This window comes from Ranitomeya variabilis, chromosome 7, assembly GCF_051348905.1.
Source record: "Ranitomeya variabilis isolate aRanVar5 chromosome 7, aRanVar5.hap1, whole genome shotgun sequence".
Lineage (NCBI taxonomy): Eukaryota > Metazoa > Chordata > Amphibia > Anura > Dendrobatidae > Ranitomeya > Ranitomeya variabilis.
Genome location: NC_135238.1, coordinates 51,904,731 through 51,929,949, shown reverse-complemented (window position 1 = coordinate 51,929,949; position 25,219 = coordinate 51,904,731). Strand labels below are relative to the sequence as shown.

The 25,219-nt window shown below is 43.7% G+C and overlaps 1 protein-coding gene across 1 annotated transcript in view; it reads left to right on the top strand.

The window, feature by feature from the left end:
- The window catches only part of LOC143786238 (uromodulin-like), an 86,771-nt gene that overhangs the window by 48,639 nt on the left and 12,913 nt on the right, over positions 1-25,219 (top strand). The window contains exons 8-10 of the mRNA XM_077275514.1: positions 3,963-4,067; positions 11,779-11,987; positions 12,651-12,808. Of these exons, the coding sequence (XP_077131629.1) occupies positions 3,963-4,067; positions 11,779-11,987; positions 12,651-12,808 (472 nt within the window). The remainder of the gene's footprint in view (positions 1-3,962; positions 4,068-11,778; positions 11,988-12,650; positions 12,809-25,219) is intronic.

Sequence of the window (25,219 nt, the reverse complement as noted above, 5' to 3'; positions counted from 1 at the left end):
CCCGGGGGGGAAATTACAGATCATTGATCTGACAGAGTGCACAGCACTCTGTCAGATCGACGATCTGCTGTGCAGGGCTGCAGGCTTACCAAGTGTCTGCTCTGAGCAGACACTCGGTAAGCCACCTCCCTCCCTGCAGGACCCAGATGCCGCGGCCATCTTGGATCCGGGACCTGCGGCGAGGAGGGAGGTAGGAGACCCTCGGAGCAACGCGATCACATCGCGTTGCTCCGGGGGTCTCAGGGAAGCCCGCAGGGAGCCCCCTCCCTGCGCGATGCTTCCCTATACCGCCGGTACACCGCGATCATGTTTGATCGCGGTGTGCCGGGGGTTAATGTGCCGGGGGCGGTCCGTGACCGCTCCTGGCACATAGTGCCGGATGTCAGCTGCGATATGCAGCTGACACCCGGCCGCGATCGGCCGCGCTCCCCCCGTGAGCGCGGCCGATCGCGTATGACGTACTATCCCGTCGGTGGTCATACGGGCCCACCCCACCTCGACGGGATAGTACGTCAGATGTCAGAAAGGGGTTAAATATTAGACAAAGATAGCACAAGTAAACACAAAATGCAGTTTATAAACGAAGGTCTTAATTATTAAGGGAAAAAGAAATCCAAACCTACAGGGCCCTGTATGAAAAAGTGATTCTGGGGTGGCTGTAGGTTGCTATTTTTAGGCCATGGCCCCTTACCAGCCTGAGAATACTAGCCCCCAGCTGTCTGCTTTAGCTTAGTTGATTGTCGAAAATGGGGGGACTCCGTATTTTTAAATAATTTAACGTATTTTCTGCTGTATAACACAACTGGGCGTATAAGACGACCCCCAACTTATCCATATAAAATATGGAATTTGGGATATACTCGCTGTATAAGACGGAGGTCATCTTATATGCCCAGTCATCTTATACGGCGTGTGCGGTGCGTATGGTTCCCAGGGTCTGGAGGTGAGGAGACTCTCCTTCAGGCCCTGGGATCCATATTCATGTAAAAAAAAGAATAAAAATAAAAAATATGAATATACTCACCCTCCGAGGGCCCCTGGCTCTCAGCGGTGCAAGCGGCGGCCTCCGTTCCTAAGAATGCATTGAGCGTAGGGCATGCGATGACGTCGCGGTCGCGTGACCGGTCGCATGACCGCGGCGTCATCGCAGGTCCTACGCCCAATGCATTCTTAGGAACGGAGGCTGTCGCTTGCACCGCTGAGAGCCATGGGCCGTCGGAGGGTGAGTATATCCATATTTTTTATTTTTATTCTTTTTTTTTACATGAATATGGATCCCAGGGCCTGAAGGAGAGTCTCCTCTCCTTCAGACCCTGAGAACCATCCAGGATCGCTCCCTGCACACGCCGTAAGATGACCCCAAATTTTGAGACGATTTTCAGGGGTTAAAACGTCATCTTATACGCCGGAAAATACGGTATTTAAATAATTTAAAAAAACTACATGGCGACCCCTCTATTCTTGATAACCAGCCATGCTAAAACTAACAGCTGAGGGTTGCAGCCTGTAGCTGTTAGTTTTGCCTGGCTGGTTGTCAAAAATACCGGGGAGCCCACGTCATTTGTTTTTTAAATTTATTTATTTAAAGCGCAGGCGCCGGATGATGAATACCCCCATCAGCGGCACCTGCTCTCACTGTTTTCAGTGACAGCAGGTGTAGGCTGATGGTAGTAGTAGTCCCATTAAACTTTTTACCTCCGGTCACAGCTGTGAACTCACGTTGTCATCTGACAGCATGGGAACCGCAGCTCTCTCACAGGCGGTATTAATCTTACCACTGATCAGAGGCAGTGTTTACCATGCTGTCATGCACATGACAGCATGGCAAACACTGGATGTTTGCCCCCCCCATTCATGTGAATGGGGTCAGGGTTCAGGTACAGTTCTGGTACTCGAACCAAACTTTTTTAACTGTTTGGCCGAACCCTATGGACCTGAACATCCAGGGGTTTGTCCATCACTAATCCTAACGGCCCCACAATTTTCTTTTAGTCCTATTGATACCTGTTATCTAGCTTATTTATTTCCAGCATGAGGACACTGCCAACCTTCCCTCCACTATCTGTGTCCTTAATGACTAAAAGTGGCCATACAAATAAGGCTACATTCACACATCCAAGTCCATTTCATACCGTGTTTTTATCATGCATCATTTTTATTGCCTCTGTGTTGCATCTGTTTTCCCCATTGAATCTGAAAGGGAATTTGTCAGCAGATTTTTGCTATTTAAGCTAAAGGCATTATGAGGTAGGGGCTGAGACACTGATTTCACCAATGTGCTACTTATTAGGCTATTTGCTGATATTTCAATACAATAAGTGGTTTATCAGGAGATTATCAATACAGGACAAGCTGCCCAAGTGCATTCTGGTCCAACTCCCCCCACCACTGATTAGCAGCTTACTGTCCATATGCAATCTGCACAGAAAGCTCCTAATCAGTGGGTTAACTTTCTGAACTCTGCTACATGCTACATCAAAAAACTTGTATCACAAATAAACTAAGTGATACATCACTGGAATCGCTTTCCATACATTATGCTGTTCTCATAACAGGTAGCAAAAAACCTGATGACAGATTTCCTTTAACAGTGGACCAGCTAAAAACTGATGAAGCAAGGAAGGAACAATGACGTACAAAATATGTCTTCCATGTGTCATACGTTTTGCATGTTATTTGACGGCAGCATGATGGAAGGGTTGAGAGCCAGAGTCCAGCAATGTGTCACTTAGTTTACTAGGTGCAACAGTTTTGATAAAATCCATGATTTTCTGCTATAGATGCTATAGATCTAGCAGTTCTCTAAATGCTGAACCCTGTGTAACCCCGCCCCCACCACTGATTGGTGGCTTTTCTGTGTACTCTGTATATTAACAGAAATCTGCCAATCAGTGGTGAGGGTGAGGTTGGACTAGGAAGCATGAGACACCTAGTCCTTTAGTAATAATCTCATGCTGATAAAACACTAATTTTATTGAAACACCACACAGTCCAGTAAATTATATATGCTGCTCTCAGATTACATAGCAAAAACCTGCTGACAGATAACCCTTTTTAACTATAATTTTATAACTTTTTATGATCACATTTTGGGGGTATAGCTTTTTTTCTCCATATATTTGAGTCTGATTCATCAATTGTGACTTTGAAAAGTTAAGTCGTTAAATTTCTACATAGAGTTTGTTTGTACACTTGAAATTTTTGCTCAAATTTTCCAAATTTTAACAGACTAAACAACTGTTTGCACTAAACAGGTGCAAAATAGTAAAAAACAAAAGTGAAGAGCATTCTTGAATTTGTACAAATTTCATAGATCTGCATTCGCCATATTCAAGATTTTGACACAAAAAACAAATACCACAATACAAAAAAACAAAAAACAAAATGTTACTTAAAAACCCCCACAAATGATGATTTGGGCCTAAAAGTTTTTACAAAGTTGAAGATATCCAATATTTTAAAGGATCTTGCGATTTGTTTTGGCTTTAAAAAGGCAAAAAAGGGGAAAAAGACTAAAAAAAGAGCTTTGGTTTTTGAAAAATTTGGTGCATGAAAAGGCAAAGATTTCCAAAAAACAGAAATTGAAGGTCACGTAGAAAAAAAAAACAGCCAATGATGAATCGGGGCCTATGTGTTTTTTTTCTTAAGGAAATGTAAAGGATAAGATAAATGCGGTTGCTTTCAAAAACAGCATTATACCCATCCACATAGTATGTCAGATATCACAACTCAGCCGTATTGAGCTCAGTGGCTTTAAGCTTTAACACCAGACACAACTCGGCAACGTATTTGGTGCTGCTGATTTTACAAAGAAACCGCATTCGAAAAATCTCACCATGGTCCAATCATCAATTAAATCTCCAAAATTCATGAAACAAGTACCTTATAGTGTCAGTCATTTTATAGTTTTCACCAATCACTAATCTGAAGAATGTTTGATGCAAAATTTTTCTTTTCTTTAGATCCATCTACAGCAACTAATAACTCGCTTTGCGCAGCAGATGAAGAATGGAAAATAAAAGATGGAGTCTATGGATGTCATTGCAAAGATGAATATGAAGTCACTGGTAGGTCTGTCATTGAGAATATGATACACTAGCTGTTTCCAGCCAGCTAATGCTCAGCACGCTCATTGCTATCTAATCAATGCTGCTAGTGATTAAAGTAAATAATGACAACATTCAATAGTGCTTACGCAAGTGGTAAATTAACTTAAAATGAAGTTAATAGCAATAATTATCATTAAAAATGTGTGGGGATGAAGCCTCGTGTGGTAATGTGGAGGGACGGAGCCTCGTGTGTTAATGTGTGATGACAGAACCTCGTGTGGTAATTAGTGTTGAGCATTCCGATGCTGCAAGTATCGGGTATCGGCCGATACTTGCTGTATCGGAATTCCGATACCGGGATTCCGATACTCTTGTGGTATCGGGTATCGGGTATCGGAACAACATTTTATTTTAATTCTCTCTTTTACACATTTTAACATTGTTAAAATGTGTAAAAGAGAGAATTAAAATAAAAAATATCGCTATACTCACCTGTCCGACGCAGCCGGGACCTCAGCGCAGGAACCGGCAGCGTTGTTTGTTTAAAATTCCCGCTTTTACATGGTTACGCGAACTCCCGGCTTGTGATTGGTCAGGGCGCCCATGTTGCCGGGCCGCGGACCAATCACAGCAAGCCGTGACGAAAATACGTCACGGCTTGCTGTGATTGGTCCGCGTCCCGGCAACATGGCCGCCATTAACCAATCACAAGCCGTGACGTCACGGGAGGCTGGACTTGCGCGCTTTTGAAAAAGCGCGCGTGTCCAGCCTCCAGTGACGTCCCGGCTTATGATTGGTTGCGCCGCGATCAACCAATCACAAGCCGGGAGGCTGGACACGCGCGCAATTTTAAAATGCGCGCTTGTCCTGCCTCCCGTGACGTCACGGCTTGTGATTGGTTAATGGCGGCCATGTTGCCGGGCCGCGGACCAATCACAGCAAGCCGTGACGTATTTTCGTCACGGCTTGCTGTGATTGGTCCGCGTCCCGGCAACATGGCGCCGTGACCAATCATAAGCCGGGACGTCACTGGAGGCTGGACACGCGCGCTTTTTCAAAAGCGCGCAAGTCCAGCCTCCCGTGACGTCACGGCTTGTGATTGGTTAATGGCGGCCATGTTGCCGGGACGCGGACCAATCACAGCAAGCCGTGACGTATTTTCGTCACGGCTTGCTGTGATTGGTCCGCGGCCCGGCAACATGGGCGCCCTGACCAATCACAAGCCGGGAGTTCGCGTAACCATGTAAAAGCGGGAATTTTAAACAAACAACGCTGCCGGTTCCTGCGCTGAGGTCCCGGCTGCGTCGGAGAGGTAAAGTATAGCGATATTTTTTATTTTAATTCTTTATTTTACACATTAATATGGTTCCCAGGGCCTGAAGGAGAGTTTCCTCTCCTTCAGACCCTGGGAACCATCAGGAATACCGTCCGATACTTGAGTCCCATTGACTTGTATTGGTATCGGGTATCGGTATCGGATTGGATCCGATACTTTGCCGGTATCGGCCGATACTTTCCGATACCGATACTTTCAAGTATCGGACGGTATCGCTCAACACTAGTGGTAATGTGTGGGGACGGAGCCTAGTGTGGTAACGTGTGGGGACGGAGCCTCGTGTGGTAATGTGGAGGGACGGAGCCTCGTGTGGTAATGTGTGAGGACGGAGCCTCGTGTGGTAATGTGTGGGGACGGAGCCTAGTGTGGTAATGTATGGGGATGGAGCCTCATGTGGTAATGTGGAGGGACGGAGCCTCGTGTGGTAATGTGTGAGGACGGAGCCTCGTGTGGTAATATGTGGGGACGGAGCCTCGTGTGGTAATGTCGGGGGACGGAGCTTCGTGTGGTAATATGTGGGGACGCAGCCTCGTGTGGTAATGTGGTGGGGGGTGGAATTATCTGGGGTAATGTAGTGGGGGTGGGATTATGTGTTGTGATGTGGTGGAGGGTGGGATTATGTGTAGTGATGTGGTGGGGGGCTGGATTATGTGTGGTGATGTGGTGGGAGGCAGGATTATGTGTGGTGATGTGGATGGGGGGCGTGATTATGTGTGGTAATGTGGTGGGGGGCGGGATTATGTGTGGTAATGTGGTGGGGGGCGGGATTATGTGTGGTAATGTGGTAGGGGGCGGGATTATCTGTGGTGATGTGGGGGGGCGGGATTATGTGTGGTAATGTGGTGGGGGCGGGATTATGTGTTGCAATGTGGTGGGGGGGGCGGGATTATCTGTGGTAATGTGGGGTGGCGGGAATATGTGTGGTGATGTGTTGGGGGCGAGTTTATGAGTTTATGTGTGGTAATGTGATGAGGGGCGGGATTATGTGTGGTAATGTGGTGAGGGGGCAGGATTATGTGTGGTAATGTGGTGGGGGGCAGGATTATCTGTGGCAATGTGGTGGGGGAATTATGTATGGTAATGTGGTGGGGGGCGAGATTATCTGTGGTAATGTGGCGGGGGGCGGGATTATCTGTGGTAATGTGGTGGGGGGCGGGATTATGTGTAGTGATGTGGTGGGGGGCGGGATTATGTGTGGCAATGTGGTGGGAGAGGGCGGAATTATGTGTGGTAATGTGGTGGGGTGTGAGATTATCTGTGGTGATTTGGTGGGGGGGCGGGATTATGTGTAGTAATGTGGTGGGGGGGCAGATTTATCTGTGGCAATGTGGTGGGGGCAATTATGTGTGGTAATGTGGTGGGGGCGGGATTATCTGTGGTAATGTGGTGGAGGTGGGATTATGTGTTGTAATGTGGTAGGGGGCGGGATTATGTGTGGTGGGGGGGCGGGATTATGTGTGGTGATGTGGTGGGGGGCAGGATTATGTGCGGTAATGTAGTGGGGGTGGGATTATGTGTGGTAATGTGGGGGCGGGATTATCTGTGGTAATGTGGTGGGGAGCGGGATTGTGTGTGGTAATGTGGTGGGGGCGGGATTGTGTGTGGTAATGGGGTGGGGGGTGGGATTATGTGTGGTGATGTGGTGGGGCAGAGCTACTGTGCAGGGGGTGGGATTAGCGAGTGTGATGTGGTGGGCGGCGAGATTATGTGTGGTGATGTGTTGGGGGTGGGATTATGTGTGGTGATCTGGTGGGGGGTTTGATTATGTATGGTGTTGTGGTGGGGGGCGGGATTATGTGTGGTGATCTGAGGGGGCAGGATTATGTGTGGTGATGTGGTGGGGGGCCGGATTATGTGTGGTGATGTGGTGGGGGAGCGGGATTATGTGTAATGATGTGGTGGGGGGGCAGGATTATATGTGGTAATGTGGTGGGGGGGCGGGATCATGTGTAGTGATGTGGTGGGGGCAAAATTATGTGTGGTAGTGTGAGGGGGCGGGATTATGTGTGGTAATGTAATGGGGGGTGGGATTATCTGTCGTAATGTGGTGGGGGGAATTATGTGTGGTAATGTGGTGGGGGCGGGATTATCTGTGGTGATGTGGTGGGGGGGCGGGATTATATGTGGTAATGTGGTGGGGGCGGGATTGTGTGTGGTAATGTGGTGGGGGCAGGATTGTGTGTGGTAATGGGGTTGGGGGTGGGATTATGTGTGGTGATGTGGTAAGGGAGCGGGATTATGTGTGGTGATGTGGTGGGGCGGGATTATGTGTGGTAATGTGGTGGGCGGGCGGGATTATGTGTGGTGATGTGGTGGGTGGGTGGGATTATGTGTGGTGATGTGGTGGGCGGGCAGGATTATGTGTGGTGATGTGGTGGGGTGTGGGATTATGTGTGGTAATGTGGGGGCAGGATTATCTGTGGTGATACGGTGGGGGGATTATATGTGGTGATGTGGTGGGGGGGCGGGATTATGTGTGGTAATGTGGGGTGGGATTATCTGTGGTAATGTGGTGGGGGATTATGTGTGATGATGTGGTGGGGGGGGCGGGATTATGTGTGATAATGTGGGGGGGCGGGATTATGTGTGGTAATATGGCGGGGGGTGGGATTGTATGTGGTAATGTGGTGGGGGCGGGATTGTGTGTGGTAATGAGGTGGGGGCGGGATTATGTGTGGTGATGTGGTGGGGGCGGAGCTACTGTGCAGGGGGTGGGATTAGCGAGTGTGATGTGGTGGGGGGGTGAGATTATGTGTGGTGATGTGGTGGGGGGGCGGGATTATGTGTGGTGATGTGATGGGGGTGGCATTATGTGTGGTGATGTGGTGAGGGGAAGGATTATGTGTGGTGATATGGTGGGCAGGCGAGCTTATGTGTGGTAATGTGGTGGGGGCGGGATTATGTGTGGTGATGTGGTGGGCAGGCGAGCTTATGTGTGGTGATGTGGTGGGGGGCGGAATTATGTGTGGTGATGTGGTGGGGGGTGGGATTATGTGTGGTGATGTGGTGGGGACGAGATTATGTGTGGTGATGTGGGGGGCGGGATTATGTGTGGTGATGTGGGGGGCGGGATTATGTGTGGTGACGTGGTGGGGGGCGGGATTATGTGTGGTGATATGATGGGGGTGGGATTATGTGTGGTGATGTGTTGGGGGGGCGGGATTATGTGTGGTGATGTGGTGGGGGGCGGGATTGTGTGTGGTAATGTGGGGGGGCAGGATTGTGTGTGGTAATGTGGGGGCAGGATTGTGTGTGGTAATGTGGGGGCAGGATTGTGTGTGGTAATGTGGTGGGGGCGGGATTGTGTGTGGTAATGTGGTGGGGCGGGATTGTGTGTGGTAATGGGGTGGGGGGCGGGATTGTGTGTGGTAATGGGGTGGGGGGCGGGATTGTGTGTGGTAATGGGGTGGGGGGCGGGATTGTGTGTGGTAATGGAGTGGGGGGCGGGATTGTGTGTGGTAATGTGGGGGCAGGATTGTGTGTTGTAATGTGGTGGGGGCGGGATTGTGTGTGGTAATGTGGTGGGGGCGGGATTGTGTGTGGTAATGGGGTGGGGGCGAGATTGTGTGTGGTAATGTGGGGGCGGGATTGTGTGTGGTAATGTGGTGGGGGTGGGATTGTGTGTGGTAATGTGTTGGGGGGTCGGGATTGTGTATGGTAATGGGGTGGGGGCGGGATTGTGTGTGGTAATGTGGGGGCGGGATTGTGTGTGGTAATGGGGTGGGGGCGAGATTGTGTGTGGTAATGTGGGGGCGGGATTGTGTGTGGTAATGTGGTGGGGGCGGGATTGTGTGTGGTAATGGGGTGGGGGGCAGGATTGTGTGTGAGGATGTGGTGGGGGGCAGAGCTGCTGTGCAGGGGGCGGGATTAGCGAGTAATCATGATGCCTCTTATATATATAGATGTGGAGGATATGTCCTGAATATTAATTTGCACCATAGGATGGGAAACAATGGAGCCAATGCTATAATTGGCATAATGATAAAAAAAAAATCCTGAAATAATTACTAATATTTTTGAAGCATGAAATTAAAATAACAACAGGACTACATTTTCAGACCTTAAAAAGACCACAAATCTATTGCCTTATTGTCCAATCACAATTAACAAACCAAATAACATTTAGTATGTCATTCAGCAACAGGCATCCTCTATACACCCCTGATATTTCTCATATTATATGACTAAAAATCACATCATATGGGGAGATGGCGCGGCTCACAGTTCTGGGAAATGTGATGCCTGCACAATGCTTACATACGTTCACATTTATATAAAAACTTGCACCCTTACTACCAGCTATGTCCACACCTCTCCAATGCTTGTGCTACAGAGACCTTCGTATATGTACAATATCTGTGGCGTCTACGTGGGAGAGTCATTGACACTGTGACATTTGAGTAGTGGGTTGTGCCAAAAATGGAAGTGATCTTTTGATGGTGTGGAATGTACAAAGGGGTGTGACTAAATATATTTAAACTCCAAAATTGATATTAAACCCCAGACAAGACTGTTTAATTAATATCAGACAAAGATCAAAACCCTTAAAGGGGTGGTCCAGTACCTAAAATGTCCTTCATGAATATATTTCTATACACTCTAGCATTTTTGTCATGTACTTATTAGAAAATCTCTATCCTGCTAATCCCTAAATGTTTTTTTTTTTTATTTACTTTCTGTGATGATTTGTTTGGGAGGGGTCTCAATTGGGATGCTACAGGATGCCGGGGCTGCACTCACATCTATGTAGCGTGAATCACCTCGCCTGGAACAGGACATCATCAGACAGCAGTTACTTACTACAGTTTTTTTCATAACTGGCCTCTGAGAATGCCCTGGATCCATGGCATTGATGGAAACTGCTGGAAAGGCGAGTGCAGCGCTGGCAGTCTGAATCTATCTCTGCCACCGCAGATTCTGTGAAATGAGATAACGTGGTGATAGGAGCAGGACGAATGATGCCAGCATCGCCCCATCGCTTCTATCACTGATCTCAGACGAATCGTCATCAGAAGTTTGTGTTGGTGTCACTCACCCTGCGACTACCACCGACCCCTGATGACGATTAATTTGGGGTGGTGACAGAAGAATAACCTTGTGTTCCCAAACACCAATACTGTGTATAGCATAACATTGGGAGCAGCTGGATAGAAAAAAATCTCTGATCCCAGAACAGGCAATAGTTAACTGGCACAAAAACTAACAAAAAAAAAATGTAGGATGCTTGTGATTCACTGCTACAAGCTAACTTCATAATGTAGATGCAAAATAATATAATTGACCGAATGAGAACGAAAGAAAACTCCAAGAGCAGGTGACTCCAGCTAAATAGGTGATTTGACATGTCTAAATATACTATACGAGCAAAGTCTTTTTCCTTTTGGATCAATAGGTGTCTGTGGGAATACCTAGGAACATGCCTTCCTCTGCAGCTCCATCGCAGGGAAAATGAAACAATATGCCATTTGTACCTACGTCAAAGTAGTGTCCCTTTATTGTTGGGTCCAACAGTGAAAAAGACGTATTTTGAGTAATAAATGTAATGATAGTGGCAGGTTATTTGACAACAATACTCAGGATTCTAAGACACAAAGATTTTTAAAGGGTTATTCTCAAGTTCTTTCTTCAGGAGCCCATTGCTCCTCTGTGTCCTGACTTCTTGGTGGCCGGGGGCGGTGAAGATGGACAGTTCGGAGTCGGACTAGTGGCCTGGTCGACCCACAGGTTGGAATGAATTCCCTACGAGGCTGATATATAAGATGAAGCATTTCTTGTGCAGCATAGAAGCGGTGCAGAGGGACTGAAGTTGGATGGATCAATGAACAATCTAGTCAGCTTCAGAGCGACATATGCAGGCTACAAGGCATAGAGCCTAGCGGTACACACTCCTTACCTAGGAAACTAGCTACTCTGAGGTGGTCACTAACCTAAGCACTATACTATATACACTATAGAAATATAAAACCTTCCCTTCTTGAAAGTGGAGAGGATTTTTAATAAAAGGTAAATTGCAAAGTTGTATATTTCAGGCACTTTCCATTTTTACCCAGTTCACAGCATGTGACAACAACCCCTTTAAGTTTGCATGGTTTTAATTATTATGTTCTTGCTGCATTTCCCTTCCTATCAGCATTTTGGATCATTCCAGCCTCCAGGTCTAAATAATTTCAGATCATTATAATATTTGATTAAGGTTACGTTCTGATGATGAGTTTTTGAAAACATGCAAGTAGCCTCTATTATTTAATGGGTGCACAGAAGTGCTGCATGAAATCTTCAACATCAAAAGTTTAACATGGGAATATAGTGTAAGGATCCTCATTGTGGCCTTAGAAAGAAAAGGTTTCATGGCTGAATGGAGAGTTAATAACATTTATGTGTTTCATGTTGCAGCTCTTGCAGACATCCGTCCTGAGCTGACCTGTGATGTCTACGACATGAGAGCAGTTTTTCAGAAATGTCAGCTGACGAGTCTGGACTTCAATGCCAGTAGTGTTACCCTCAGAGATGCTGAATGCTTTGGATTTCGCGATGATCCGAGCATGAACACCCTTACTGTAACATCTCCAATTCGTGCAGGAGCATGTGGACTTCAGATAATTGTACGTGCCAATTAATTACTTTTCTTTTCGCTCATTGACCAAATAGCTCATACCGTCCTATTTCCATGTTTAGGAGGCTGGTGATTGGTTCATTTCTAGTCTAGCTTTCGGTCATCCCTGCCTCAGTTGCTCATGATGCATTGCCTTAAAACAGTGGTGGGGAAACTCAAGCCCGTAGCTGTTTATGACCTTTTCTCCAGCTCCGAAACAAATTCCTAAGGATCGGCAGACCAATTTTGCCGGCCCTCAAACTCCTTCTCGCACTGTTCACTACCGAGCGGCAAAAACCAAGCTGAAGCACAAAATAAACACGACCCTTTGGGAAAAACAGCAAAACAAAACAAAAAAGTAGAACTAAGTACAGTCCTTGCATTAGCGGGGATCAGCCCTCTCGGGCTTAGCCAGACCCAAAATGTATGATGATACAAATTCATTTTCATACAAATTGAAGACCAGGTAGTTTTGTACAAATATGGGAAGGGGTACAACTAAATGTGGAAAGTTATTATTTTTAGCTGTTATCTTCTACTGGGATATTGATTTTATCTATAACTTTATTATAACAAATTGTGTTAAATATGGGAAAAGTATATTAGCTCATCTAACATTTCACTGCTGTATAAGCCTCTCATTCACTTTTTTATATATCTTATATTTATGTAGGCAAATACAACTCATGTAACTTATATAAGCGCACTGCATCTTATGCTGGAATCTACTGGTATAATAGCAAGAGATGAAGAAATGATAGTGACAATATATTGTGCGTACCTACTGGACATGATGGTCAGTCTGAATATGGCAGTGAATCCATTCTTTAGGTAACTCATTGACTACCTTTTCTCTATATTCTAAAAATTCCACACCTGCGCTCTAGTTGGTGACAAAAGTAAAATAACGAAGCTGTACACAAAAGAGAGACCTAGCAATATCACACCTGCATGTGCGGTAATGTATATGTGTTCGGCAGATTGTGTGTGTTATATAGCTGCTTACGGTATGAACTGCCTATAGAACATTGCCTGTATATACATATACACTTACTCGTATTGGTGATGTAGGTGGTTGTGAAGAACGGAGAATGTCCAAAGGAGTCCTTCTTACTGAGCGCACTGTGTTACAGCGTGCAGCTGAGGAGGAGAAGTGTCCACGTCTGCTATCCCCAGATAGATGGCTCACCGATAGGTATCCGGATGGGCAAATGCCGCCAACTCCTAGCGTGCCCCGGCCGGAAGCAACGCCGGAGCAGTAGCGGTGTGTGCGGGGGGCGTGGCTAAAAAAGTGACGTCACAGGGTGGGCGGGCGCGTGTCAGGGGAACCAATCCAACGCGTTTCGAAGGAGGTACTCCTTCTTCGTCAGGGCTGGGATTCCCTGATGGGCCCGTCCTAATATAGCCACTGCCCCCTGATTTGGACCTACCCCTATGGTGAGCGGAAGGTGCCGTTGTTATGATCACTTATAATAAAGCTTCCACTATAATGTATATTAGGTATTATAAAGTGGTATCCGCAAGGCTAATAGACAAGTCTGAAATAAAAGGGGGCACTTGATGGGGCATTAGTAGTTTAGATAACCTATGTGCTGTACACTTATGGACAAAAACTAACACATGGGACCAGAACAGGAGAGAAAAGGGCTAGGAGGGACAGAGGGAGGGGGAAGCTGTGCATGGATCCGATACATGGAGATTAAAACACTACTTTATTTTATTTTAATTAGGCTAAAACATACATATCCAAAATAAATAATAAAAAAGGTTAACATGTTTTAAAAGAATAAATTTAAAAAAGTCATGGTTTATCAACTAAGAACCCCATAAGGTACTGGCATATATCCTTGTACCTCTATTTGACTTATATGAAACATCCTGTACTTGACTAATCTATTATAAAAAGGAGAGAATTAAAATTGTATAAATATATAATAAATATATAATATAATAAACTATTGAAACGCATATAACTCTATTTCTTGATTGAGCCCCTTAGGGGCCAGAGTGTCCAGTGTGAAAATCCACTTGGATTCAACTCTAGACATCATTTTTAAAAAATCCCCTCCCCTGGAATTTTGTTTAACTGTTTGAATGCCGCAAAAACGGACATTTTTGTAAGATCGGTTATGCTGCTCAAGAAAGTGGCGAGAAAGGGGGTGACCTTTAAAACCTTTCTGAATGTTATCCAGGTGTTCTTTAATTCTGACCTTTAGGGGCCTTTTAGTTCTGCCAACGTATATTTTATTACACGGGCAAGTGAGTATGTAAATAACCCCAGCTGTTTCGCAGGAAATGATGTTTTTAATAGAAAAACTCCTGGTGCCACTTGAATTTGGAAATATGGTTTGGGTACATCTTTTGCGGGATGTACGAATGCAACAGGAACACTGTCCACACGATGTGAACCCCATAGGGCGGCGATCAGCCGTTGATGTGGGTGCTTGTTTTTTCACCATGATCGGTTTTGTAGTAGGTGCTACCATGAGACCCAGATTTTGTGCCTTTGTATATACAAATCTTGGATGCTCAGATAAGAGATCTCCGATAATCTTATCTGTTTGTAGGATGGGCCAGTGCTTCCTAACTATATTGGTAAATCTCTTATACCCTGAATGAAACTGAGTTACTATTGGCAAACTATGGATTTGTTGCCGTATATCTTGGGGAGGGTTATTTTTACCTCCTTTGTGAACCAAACTCTCCCTGGATATTTGGCTAACTTCCTGCCTGGCCTTATTCAAAAATTGCAAGTTGTACCCCTTAGCTTCGAACTGTTTAGTAATGTGTGTCGTTTCGTCAACATAATCTTTCAAGTCAGTGCAGTTCCTTCTAATGCGAGTATATTGGCCCTTTGGGATGTTCGTGAGCCAAACTGGGAGGTGACAGCTGTTAATATGTATATAACTATTTGAATCAACCTCCTTGTGGAAACATTTAGTTTTTAGTATGTTGTTTTCCACATAAATTGTTAAATCTAGAAAATTGATTTCGGAACTGCTTATGGTAGGTGTGAATTCCAAGCCAAATTGATTATTATTTAGATTAGAAATGAAAGAATTAAGTTCGGTGGTTGTACCCTCCCAGATAAACAAAATATCGTCGATGAAGCGACGCCAGAGTTTTAAACCAGTGTGTAGACAACCATCCTTAAAGATATATTGTTGTTCCCAGTTGCCTACATATAGATTGGCATAACTGGGCGCAAAACGCGTGCCCATTGCGGTGCCCCACGTTTGCAAATAATACTGGTTCTCATACTGGAAATAATTGTGTTTGAGTATGAACTCTATGCTCTCCAAAAGAAATTTAATTTGGGGTTCCTTATAAATGCCTAGGGAGCATAAGAATAGATGTGCTGACTCACAGCCCTTTTCGTGGTTTATTACCGTGTATAAGGACCTAATATCCAAGGTTCCTAAGATAAAGTGATTTTGCCAAATAATGGGTTCCAAAATTTGTATAGTGTGAGTGGTGTCCTTGAGGTAAGCCGGAATTAGTGGCATGCATTTTTGGAGATGTACGTCTACATATTTTGAAAGATTGGCAGTGAGACAATTGATGCCTGAGATGATGGGGCGACCTGGTGGGTTTACCGTGTTCTTGTGAATTTTTGGTATATGATAGAAAATGGCTATTGTTGGGGTGCGGTTATTAATGAAATTGAATTCCTTTCGGTTTAGAATCCCCAATGTTTTTCCTTTTGAGGCAAGGCTGTTGAGTTTGTGAATATAATTGGTAGTAGGATTAGAAGTCAATTTTTTGTATGTTATTGTGTCATTGAGGAGCCTCAATGCCTCATTATGGTACATCGTGCGATCTAATACAACGATACCACCCCCCTTGTCAGCAGGGCGGATGACAATGTTGTGGTTGGCTTGTAGATCTAAAATGGCTTTCTTTTCACTAGCACTTAGATTATGAGGGGTATATTTAGAGTGACTTGTTTTGAGCTTTTTGATATCTGTGATGACTAAGGTCTCAAAAGACCGGAAGGCATTTGAATGTTCATTCATAGGATTGAATGTGGATTGCAGTGCCAGATTAGTATGAATGTATTCCGTAGTAGTGATAGAATGAGTATCGTTTATGTTAGTGCCCTTCTTTAAAAAATGTTTTTTTAGGGCCAAATTCCGCATGAATTTCTTTATACTAATAAATAAATTAAATGGGTTCGCTTTAACTGTAGGAGCAAATTTCAAACCTTTTTGTAAAAGATTCTCCTCACTTTGGGTGAGTTGATGTGAACTAAGGTTAAAAATTTTTTGAATATGGGTTTGTGATTTATTACTTCTGTTTATGTTTTTGTTTTTCTTTTGGGCGAGTTTCCCCCCCCTCTTACCTCTTTTGGTTTTGAGCTTTGAGGGTGGAAAAAATCCCGCTTAATAGTGGAGTGCACAGTAGGTTTTATACTTTTTATTTTAGCTGTATAGTTTTTGTTTGTTGCATAGTTTTTACTAAAAACCTTATTTAGGATCCCCCTCTGGTTGGTACTGGGATTTGTGCCTCCTATTTGTTTGTTTATCAAACTAGCTTGGTTGGTGGGTTTGCTTTTAGGTTTACTTGCTGGCAATTGGTGTGGTAGATGAATGTTTGTACTTGTGGTGGGAGTGGGTTCATCCCATTCTGAAGTGGTTTCCACGTCCTCCCCCATCAGGGAGAAATGGGAAAACCGATTCGAGGTAGAGATTTGAATGTTTTCCCCAATATTGAGGTCCCCAGGTGGGGGACTGACCTCCTCGGTAAGTATGTCTGGAGAATCAATGATACTTGGGGATTCTCTACATGTTGCTCCCCCATTGGTGTTGGTCCGAATTGACATTGGGGTGTACTGCGTTGAATTTGTATTGGTGTAAGTAGAGAATACTAAGGATACATCTTCCAAATGATTGATTGGAGATGAATTATATTCATCTACTGTTACGAATTCATTCCTAGGACTGGACATGGGTTCATTTCTGTTGGGCACAATATTTTCAAATGGTAAATTATCCCTGGCAAATTTTTTCATTTTTTTATTAATAATATCCTTTTCCTTTTCCTTTATTCTATACATAATTCTAGGAATGAGGTCATGAAGATCCTCAATATGATTGTATACATTTAATTGATCAAATAATTCTGTAATGGATTGATTAATTTTAGAAAGGTTTATACGTCGTTTTTCTATTATAAATTGGAGAGCTTTGTTAGAAAAAGATTTAAACAAAGCATCCCACTCGTTCTGAATTACGGGATCTCCAAAATCGCCTGCGAGGGTCTTCTGGATCACCAGCCCTTTAGGGACGATATCTGCTTCTGCATACCTTTCTAATGATGCAATCTCCCACAGATTGCGCATTTCATTAACTAGTTGTTTTTCCAGTGATCTCAAAAGGGGTTTGACCTGGTCTAGTTCATTTATCGGTAATTTGTGTTGAGAAAATTGAGTCTGAATAAATTTCCGTCTAAAATCCCTGTCCGTTCTTAGTGCATCCAAAGCCATGGCGCAGCTGCCCTAGTGTAATGGCACAGAAAAATAGAGAATGAAACAATAGAAAACACTGGCGCTGCACTGCTTCGGCAATGGGACAACAAGGGATAGGGAAAGAAAAGGAAATAATAGCTGCTGGTGAGGTGGCAAAGTCTGTGCTATACCTTGTCTGAATAAGTATAAAAATTCTAAAAATTCCACACCTGCGCTCTAGTTGGTGACAAAAGTAAAATAACGAAGCTGTACACAAAAGAGAGACCTAGCAATATCACACCTGCATGTGCGGTAATGTATATGTGTTCGGCAGATTGTGTGTGTTATATAGCTGCTTACGGTATGAACTGCCTATAGAACATTGCCTGTATATACATATACACTTACTCGTATTGGTGATGTAGGTGGTTGTGAAGAACGGAGAATGTCCAAAGGAGTCCTTCTTACTGAGCGCACTGTGTTACAGCGTGCAGCTGAGGAGGAGAAGTGTCCACGTCTGCTATCCCCAGATAGATGGCTCACCGATAGGTATCCGGATGGGCAAATGCCGCCAACTCCTAGCGTGCCCCGGCCGGAAGCAACGCCGGAGCAGTAGCGGTGTGTGCGGGGGGCGTGGCTAAAAAAGTGACGTCACAGGGTGGGCGGGCGCGTGTCAGGGGAACCAATCCAACGCGTTTCGAAGGAGGTACTCCTTCTTCGTCAGGGCTGGGATTCCCTGATGGGCCCGTCCTAATATAGCCACTGCCCCCTGATTTGGACCTACCCCTATGGTGAGCGGAAGGTGCCGTTGTTATGATCACTTATAATAAAGCTTCCACTATAATGTATATTAGGTATTATAAAGTGGTATCCGCAAGGCTAATAGACAAGTCTGAAATAAAAGGGGGCACTTGATGGGGCATTAGTAGTTTAGATAACCTATGTGCTGTACACTTATGGACAAAAACTAACACATGGGACCAGAACAGGAGAGAAAAGGGCTAGGAGGGACAGAGGGAGGGGGAAGCTGTGCATGGATCCGATACATGGAGATTAAAACACTACTTTATTTTATTTTAATTAGGCTAAAACATACATATCCAAAATAAATAATAAAAAAGGTTAACATGTTTTAAAAGAATAAATTTAAAAAAGTCATGGTTTATCAACTAAGAACCCCATAAGGTACTGGCATATATCCTTGTACCTCTATTTGACTTATATGAAACATCCTGTACTTGACTAATCTATTATAAAAAGGAGAGAATTAAAATTGTATAAATATATAATAAATATATAATATAATAAACTATTGAAACGCATATAACTCTATTTCTTGATTGAGCCCCTTAGGGGCCAGAGTGTCCAGTGTGAAAATCCACTTGGATTCAACTCTAGACATCATTTTTAAAAAATCCCCTCCCCTGGAATTTTGTTTAACTGTTTGAATGCCGCAAAAACGGACATTTTTGTAAGATCGGTTATGCTGCTCAAGAAAGTGGCGAGAAAGGGGGTGACCTTTAAAACCTTTCTGAATGTTATCCAGGTGTTCTTTAATTCTGACCTTTAGGGGCCTTTTAGTTCTGCCAACGTATTATAAGTGATCATAACAACGGCACCTTCCGCTCACCATAGGGGTAGGTCCAAATCAGGGGGCAGTGGCTATATTAGGACGGGCCCATCAGGGAATCCCAGCCCTGACGAAGAAGGAGTACCTCCTTCGAAACGCGTTGGATTGGTTCCCCTGACACGCGCCCGCCCACCCTGTGACGTCACTTTTTTAGCCACGCCCCCCGCACACACCGCTACTGCTCCGGCGTTGCTTCCGGCCGGGGCACGCTAGGAGTTGGCGGCATTTGCCCATCCGGATACCTATCGGTGAGCCATCTATCTGGGGATAGCAGACGTGGACACTTCTCCTCCTCAGCTGCACGCTGTAACACAGTGCGCTCAGTAAGAAGGACTCCTTTGGACATTCTCCGTTCTTCACAACCACCTACATCACCAATACGAGTAAGTGTATATGTATATACAGGCAATGTTCTATAGGCAGTTCATACCGTAAGCAGCTATATAACACACACAATCTGCCGAACACATATACATTACCGCACATGCAGGTGTGATATTGCTAGGTCTCTCTTTTGTGTACAGCTTCGTTATTTTACTTTTGTCACCAACTAGAGCGCAGGTGTGGAATTTTTAGAATTTTTATACTTATTCAGACAAGGTATAGCACAGACTTTGCCACCTCACCAGCAGCTATTATTTCCTTTTCTTTCCCTATCCCTTGTTGTCCCATTGCCGAAGCAGTGCAGCGCCAGTGTTTTCTATTGTTTCATTCTCTATTTTTCTGTGCCATTACACTAGGGCAGCTGCGCCATGGCTTTGGATGCACTAAGAACGGACAGGGATTTTAGACGGAAATTTATTCAGACTCAATTTTCTCAACACAAATTACCGATAAATGAACTAGACCAGGTCAAACCCCTTTTGAGATCACTGGAAAAACAACTAGTTAATGAAATGCGCAATCTGTGGGAGATTGCATCATTAGAAAGGTATGCAGAAGCAGATATCGTCCCTAAAGGGCTGGTGATCCAGAAGACCCTCGCAGGCGATTTTGGAGATCCCGTAATTCAGAACGAGTGGGATGCTTTGTTTAAATCTTTTTCTAACAAAGCTCTCCAATTTATAATAGAAAAACGACGTATAAACCTTTCTAAAATTAATCAATCCATTACAGAATTATTTGATCAATTAAATGTATACAATCATATTGAGGATCTTCATGACCTCATTCCTAGAATTATGTATAGAATAAAGGAAAAGGAAAAGGATATTATTAATAAAAAAATGAAAAAATTTGCCAGGGATAATTTACCATTTGAAAATATTGTGCCCAACAGAAATGAACCCATGTCCAGTCCTAGGAATGAATTCGTAACAGTAGATGAATATAATTCATCTCCAATCAATCATTTGGAAGATGTATCCTTAGTATTCTCTACTTACACCAATACAAATTCAACGCAGTACACCCCAATGTCAATTCGGACCAACACCAATGGGGGAGCAACATGTAGAGAATCCCCAAGTATCATTGATTCTCCAGACATACTTACCGAGGAGGTCAGTCCCCCACCTGGGGACCTCAATATTGGGGAAAACATTCAAATCTCTACCTCGAATCGGTTTTCCCATTTCTCCCTGATGGGGGAGGACGTGGAAACCACTTCAGAATGGGATGAACCCACTCCCACCACAAGTACAAACATTCATCTACCACACCAATTGCCAGCAAGTAAACCTAAAAGCAAACCCACCAACCAAGCTAGTTTGATAAACAAACAAATAGGAGGCACAAATCCCAGTACCAACCAGAGGGGGATCCTAAATAAGGTTTTTAGTAAAAACTATGCAACAAACAAAAACTATACAGCTAAAATAAAAAGTATAAAACCTACTGTGCACTCCACTATTAAGCGGGATTTTTTCCACCCTCAAAGCTCAAAACCAAAAGAGGTAAGAGGGGGGGGAAACTCGCCCAAAAGAAAAACAAAAACATAAACAGAAGTAATAAATCACAAACCCATATTCAAAAAATTTTTAACCTTAGTTCACATCAACTCACCCAAAGTGAGGAGAATCTTTTACAAAAAGGTTTGAAATTTGCTCCTACAGTTAAAGCGAACCCATTTAATTTATTTATTAGTATAAAGAAATTCATGCGGAATTTGGCCCTAAAAAAACATTTTTTAAAGAAGGGCACTAACATAAACGATACTCATTCTATCACTACTACGGAATACATTCATACTAATCTGGCACTGCAATCCACATTCAATCCTATGAATGAACATTCAAATGCCTTCCGGTCTTTTGAGACCTTAGTCATCACAGATATCAAAAAGCTCAAAACAAGTCACTCTAAATATACCCCTCATAATCTAAGTGCTAGTGAAAAGAAAGCCATTTTAGATCTACAAGCCAACCACAACATTGTCATCCGCCCTGCTGACAAGGGGGGTGGTATCGTTGTATTAGATCGCACGATGTACCATAATGAGGCATTGAGGCTCCTCAATGACACAATAACATACAAAAAATTGACTTCTAATCCTACTACCAATTATATTCACAAACTCAACAGCCTTGCCTCAAAAGGAAAAACATTGGGGATTCTAAACCGAAAGGAATTCAATTTCATTAATAACCGCACCCCAACAATAGCCATTTTCTATCATATACCAAAAATTCACAAGAACACGGTAAACCCACCAGGTCGCCCCATCATCTCAGGCATCAATTGTCTCACTGCCAATCTTTCAAAATATGTAGACGTACATCTCCAAAAATGCATGCCACTAATTCCGGCTTACCTCAAGGACACCACTCACACTATACAAATTTTGGAACCCATTATTTGGCAAAATCACTTTATCTTAGGAACCTTGGATATTAGGTCCTTATACACGGTAATAAACCACGAAAAGGGCTGTGAGTCAGCACATCTATTCTTATGCTCCCTAGGCATTTATAAGGAACCCCAAATTAAATTTCTTTTGGAGAGCATAGAGTTCATACTCAAACACAATTATTTCCAGTATGAGAACCAGTATTATTTGCAAACGTGGGGCACCGCAATGGGCACGCGTTTTGCGCCCAGTTATGCCAATCTATATGTAGGCAACTGGGAACAACAATATATCTTTAAGGATGGTTGTCTACACACTGGTTTAAAACTCTGGCGTCGCTTCATCGACGATATTTTGTTTATCTGGGAGGGTACAACCACCGAACTTAATTCTTTCATTTCTAATCTAAATAATAATCAATTTGGCTTGGAATTCACACCTACCATAAGCAGTTCCGAAATCAATTTTCTAGATTTAACAATTTATGTGGAAAACAACATACTAAAAACTAAATGTTTCCACAAGGAGGTTGATTCAAATAGTTATATACATATTAACAGCTGTCACCTCCCAGTTTGGCTCACGAACATCCCAAAGGGCCAATATACTCGCATTAGAAGGAACTGCACTGACTTGAAAGATTATGTTGACGAAACGACACACATTACTAAACAGTTCGAAGCTAAGGGGTACAACTTGCAATTTTTGAATAAGGCCAGGCAGGAAGTTAGCCAAATATCCAGGGAGAGTTTGGTTCACAAAGGAGGTAAAAATAACCCTCCCCAAGATATACGGCAACAAATCCATAGTTTGCCAATAGTAACTCAGTTTCATTCAGGGTATAAGAGATTTACCAATATAGTTAGGAAGCACTGGCCCATCCTACAAACAGATAAGATTATCGGAGATCTCTTATCTGAGCATCCAAGATTTGTATATACAAAGGCACAAAATCTGGGTCTCATGGTAGCACCTACTACAAAACCGATCATGGTGAAAAAACAAGCACCCACATCAACGGCTGATCGCCGCCCTATGGGGTTCACATCGTGTGGACAGTGTTCCTGTTGCATTCGTACATCCCGCAAAAGATGTACCCAAACCATATTTCCAAATTCAAGTGGCACCAGGAGTTTTTCTATTAAAAACATCATTTCCTGCGAAACAGCTGGGGTTATTTACATACTCACTTGCCCGTGTAATAAAATATACGTTGGCAGAACTAAAAGGCCCCTAAAGGTCAGAATTAAAGAACACCTGGATAACATTCAGAAAGGTTTTAAAGGTCACCCCCTTTCTCGCCACTTTCTTGAGCAGCATAACCGATCTTACAAAAATGTCCGTTTTTGCGGCATTCAAACAGTTAAACAAAATTCCAGGGGAGGGGATTTTTTAAAAATGATGTCTAGAGTTGAATCCAAGTGGATTTTCACACTGGACACTCTGGCCCCTAAGGGGCTCAATCAAGAAATAGAGTTATATGCGTTTCAATAGTTTATTATATTATATATTTATTATATATTTATACAATTTTAATTCTCTCCTTTTTATAATAGATTAGTCAAGTACAGGATGTTTCATATAAGTCAAATAGAGGTACAAGGATATATGCCAGTACCTTATGGGGTTCTTAGTTGATAAACCATGACTTTTTTAAATTTATTCTTTTAAAACATGTTAACCTTTTTTATTATTTATTTTGGATATGTATGTTTTAGCCTAATTAAAATAAAATAAAGTAGTGTTTTAATCTCCATGTATCGGATCCATGCACAGCTTCCCCCTCCCTCTGTCCCTCCTAGCCCTTTTCTCTCCTGTTCTGGTCCCATGTGTTAGTTTTTGTCCATAAGTGTACAGCACATAGGTTATCTAAACTACTAATGCCCCATCAAGTGCCCCCTTTTATTTCAGACTTGTCTATTAGCCTTGCGGATACCACTTTATAATACCTAATATACATTATAGTGGAAGCTTTATTATAAGTGATCATAACAACGGCACCTTCCGCTCACCATAGGGGTAGGTCCAAATCAGGGGGCAGTGGCTATATTAGGACGGGCCCATCAGGGAATCCCAGCCCTGACGAAGAAGGAGTACCTCCTTCGAAACGCGTTGGATTGGTTCCCCTGACACGCGCCCGCCCACCCTGTGACGTCACTTTTTTAGCCACGCCCCCCGCACACACCGCTACTGCTCCGGCGTTGCTTCCGGCCGGGGCACGCTAGGAGTTGGCGGCATTTGCCCATCCGGATACCTATCGGTGAGCCATCTATCTGGGGATAGCAGACGTGGACACTTCTCCTCCTCAGCTGCACGCTGTAACACAGTGCGCTCAGTAAGAAGGACTCCTTTGGACATTCTCCGTTCTTCACAACCACCTACATCACCAATACGAGTAAGTGTATATGTATATACAGGCAATGTTCTATAGGCAGTTCATACCGTAAGCAGCTATATAACACACACAATCTGCCGAACACATATACATTACCGCACATGCAGGTGTGATATTGCTAGGTCTCTCTTTTGTGTACAGCTTCGTTATTTTACTTTTGTCACCAACTAGAGCGCAGGTGTGGAATTTTTAGAATTTTTATACTTATTCAGACAAGGTATAGCACAGACTTTGCCACCTCACCAGCAGCTATTATTTCCTTTTCTTTCCCTATCCCTTGTTGTCCCATTGCCGAAGCAGTGCAGCGCCAGTGTTTTCTATTGTTTCATTCCTTTTCTCTATATATTTCACCTATTAACCTCGGATGTGGTCTACTTAGTTGAAGTTAAGTGTGGTCACACGTTATGGTTGAGGTGACTGCTTACATTTTTCTAGGTTTTACTTTGTAGGCAAAAACGTTTAATCTGTAGAGACTGCATGCCCAATAAATCGAGCAGACTAGATGTCTTCTGGAATTAGAAATTGCTAATTTTATATTATCCATCCACGTGAATAGGGAATGAAAACGGGCAGCTGCTTATCTCCCAGAGGAACAAAGGATTGAGTGTTATGATCCCAATGGTAGAGGATCTCAGGGTTTTCAGCAAAGTCTGCAAACATAAAAAACCAGCTCATAGGGAGGTGGTAACTGAGCTGACCGCATACCTGGTCCTAGCCCACAACTAATAGCAGCCGGGGAACGTACCTACGTTGGTTCTAGACGTCTCGCGCCAGCCGGAGAACTAACTAACCCTTTCAGAGAAAATCAGACCTCACTTGCCTCAAGAGAAAGGTACCCCAAAGTAGATACAGGCCCCCAACAAATAATAACGGTGAGGTAAGAAGAAAGGACAAACGTAAGTATGAACTAGATTCAGCAAAGAGAGGCCCACTATATAATTAGCAGAAATATAGAAAGCGGACATATGCGGTCAGCGAAAAAC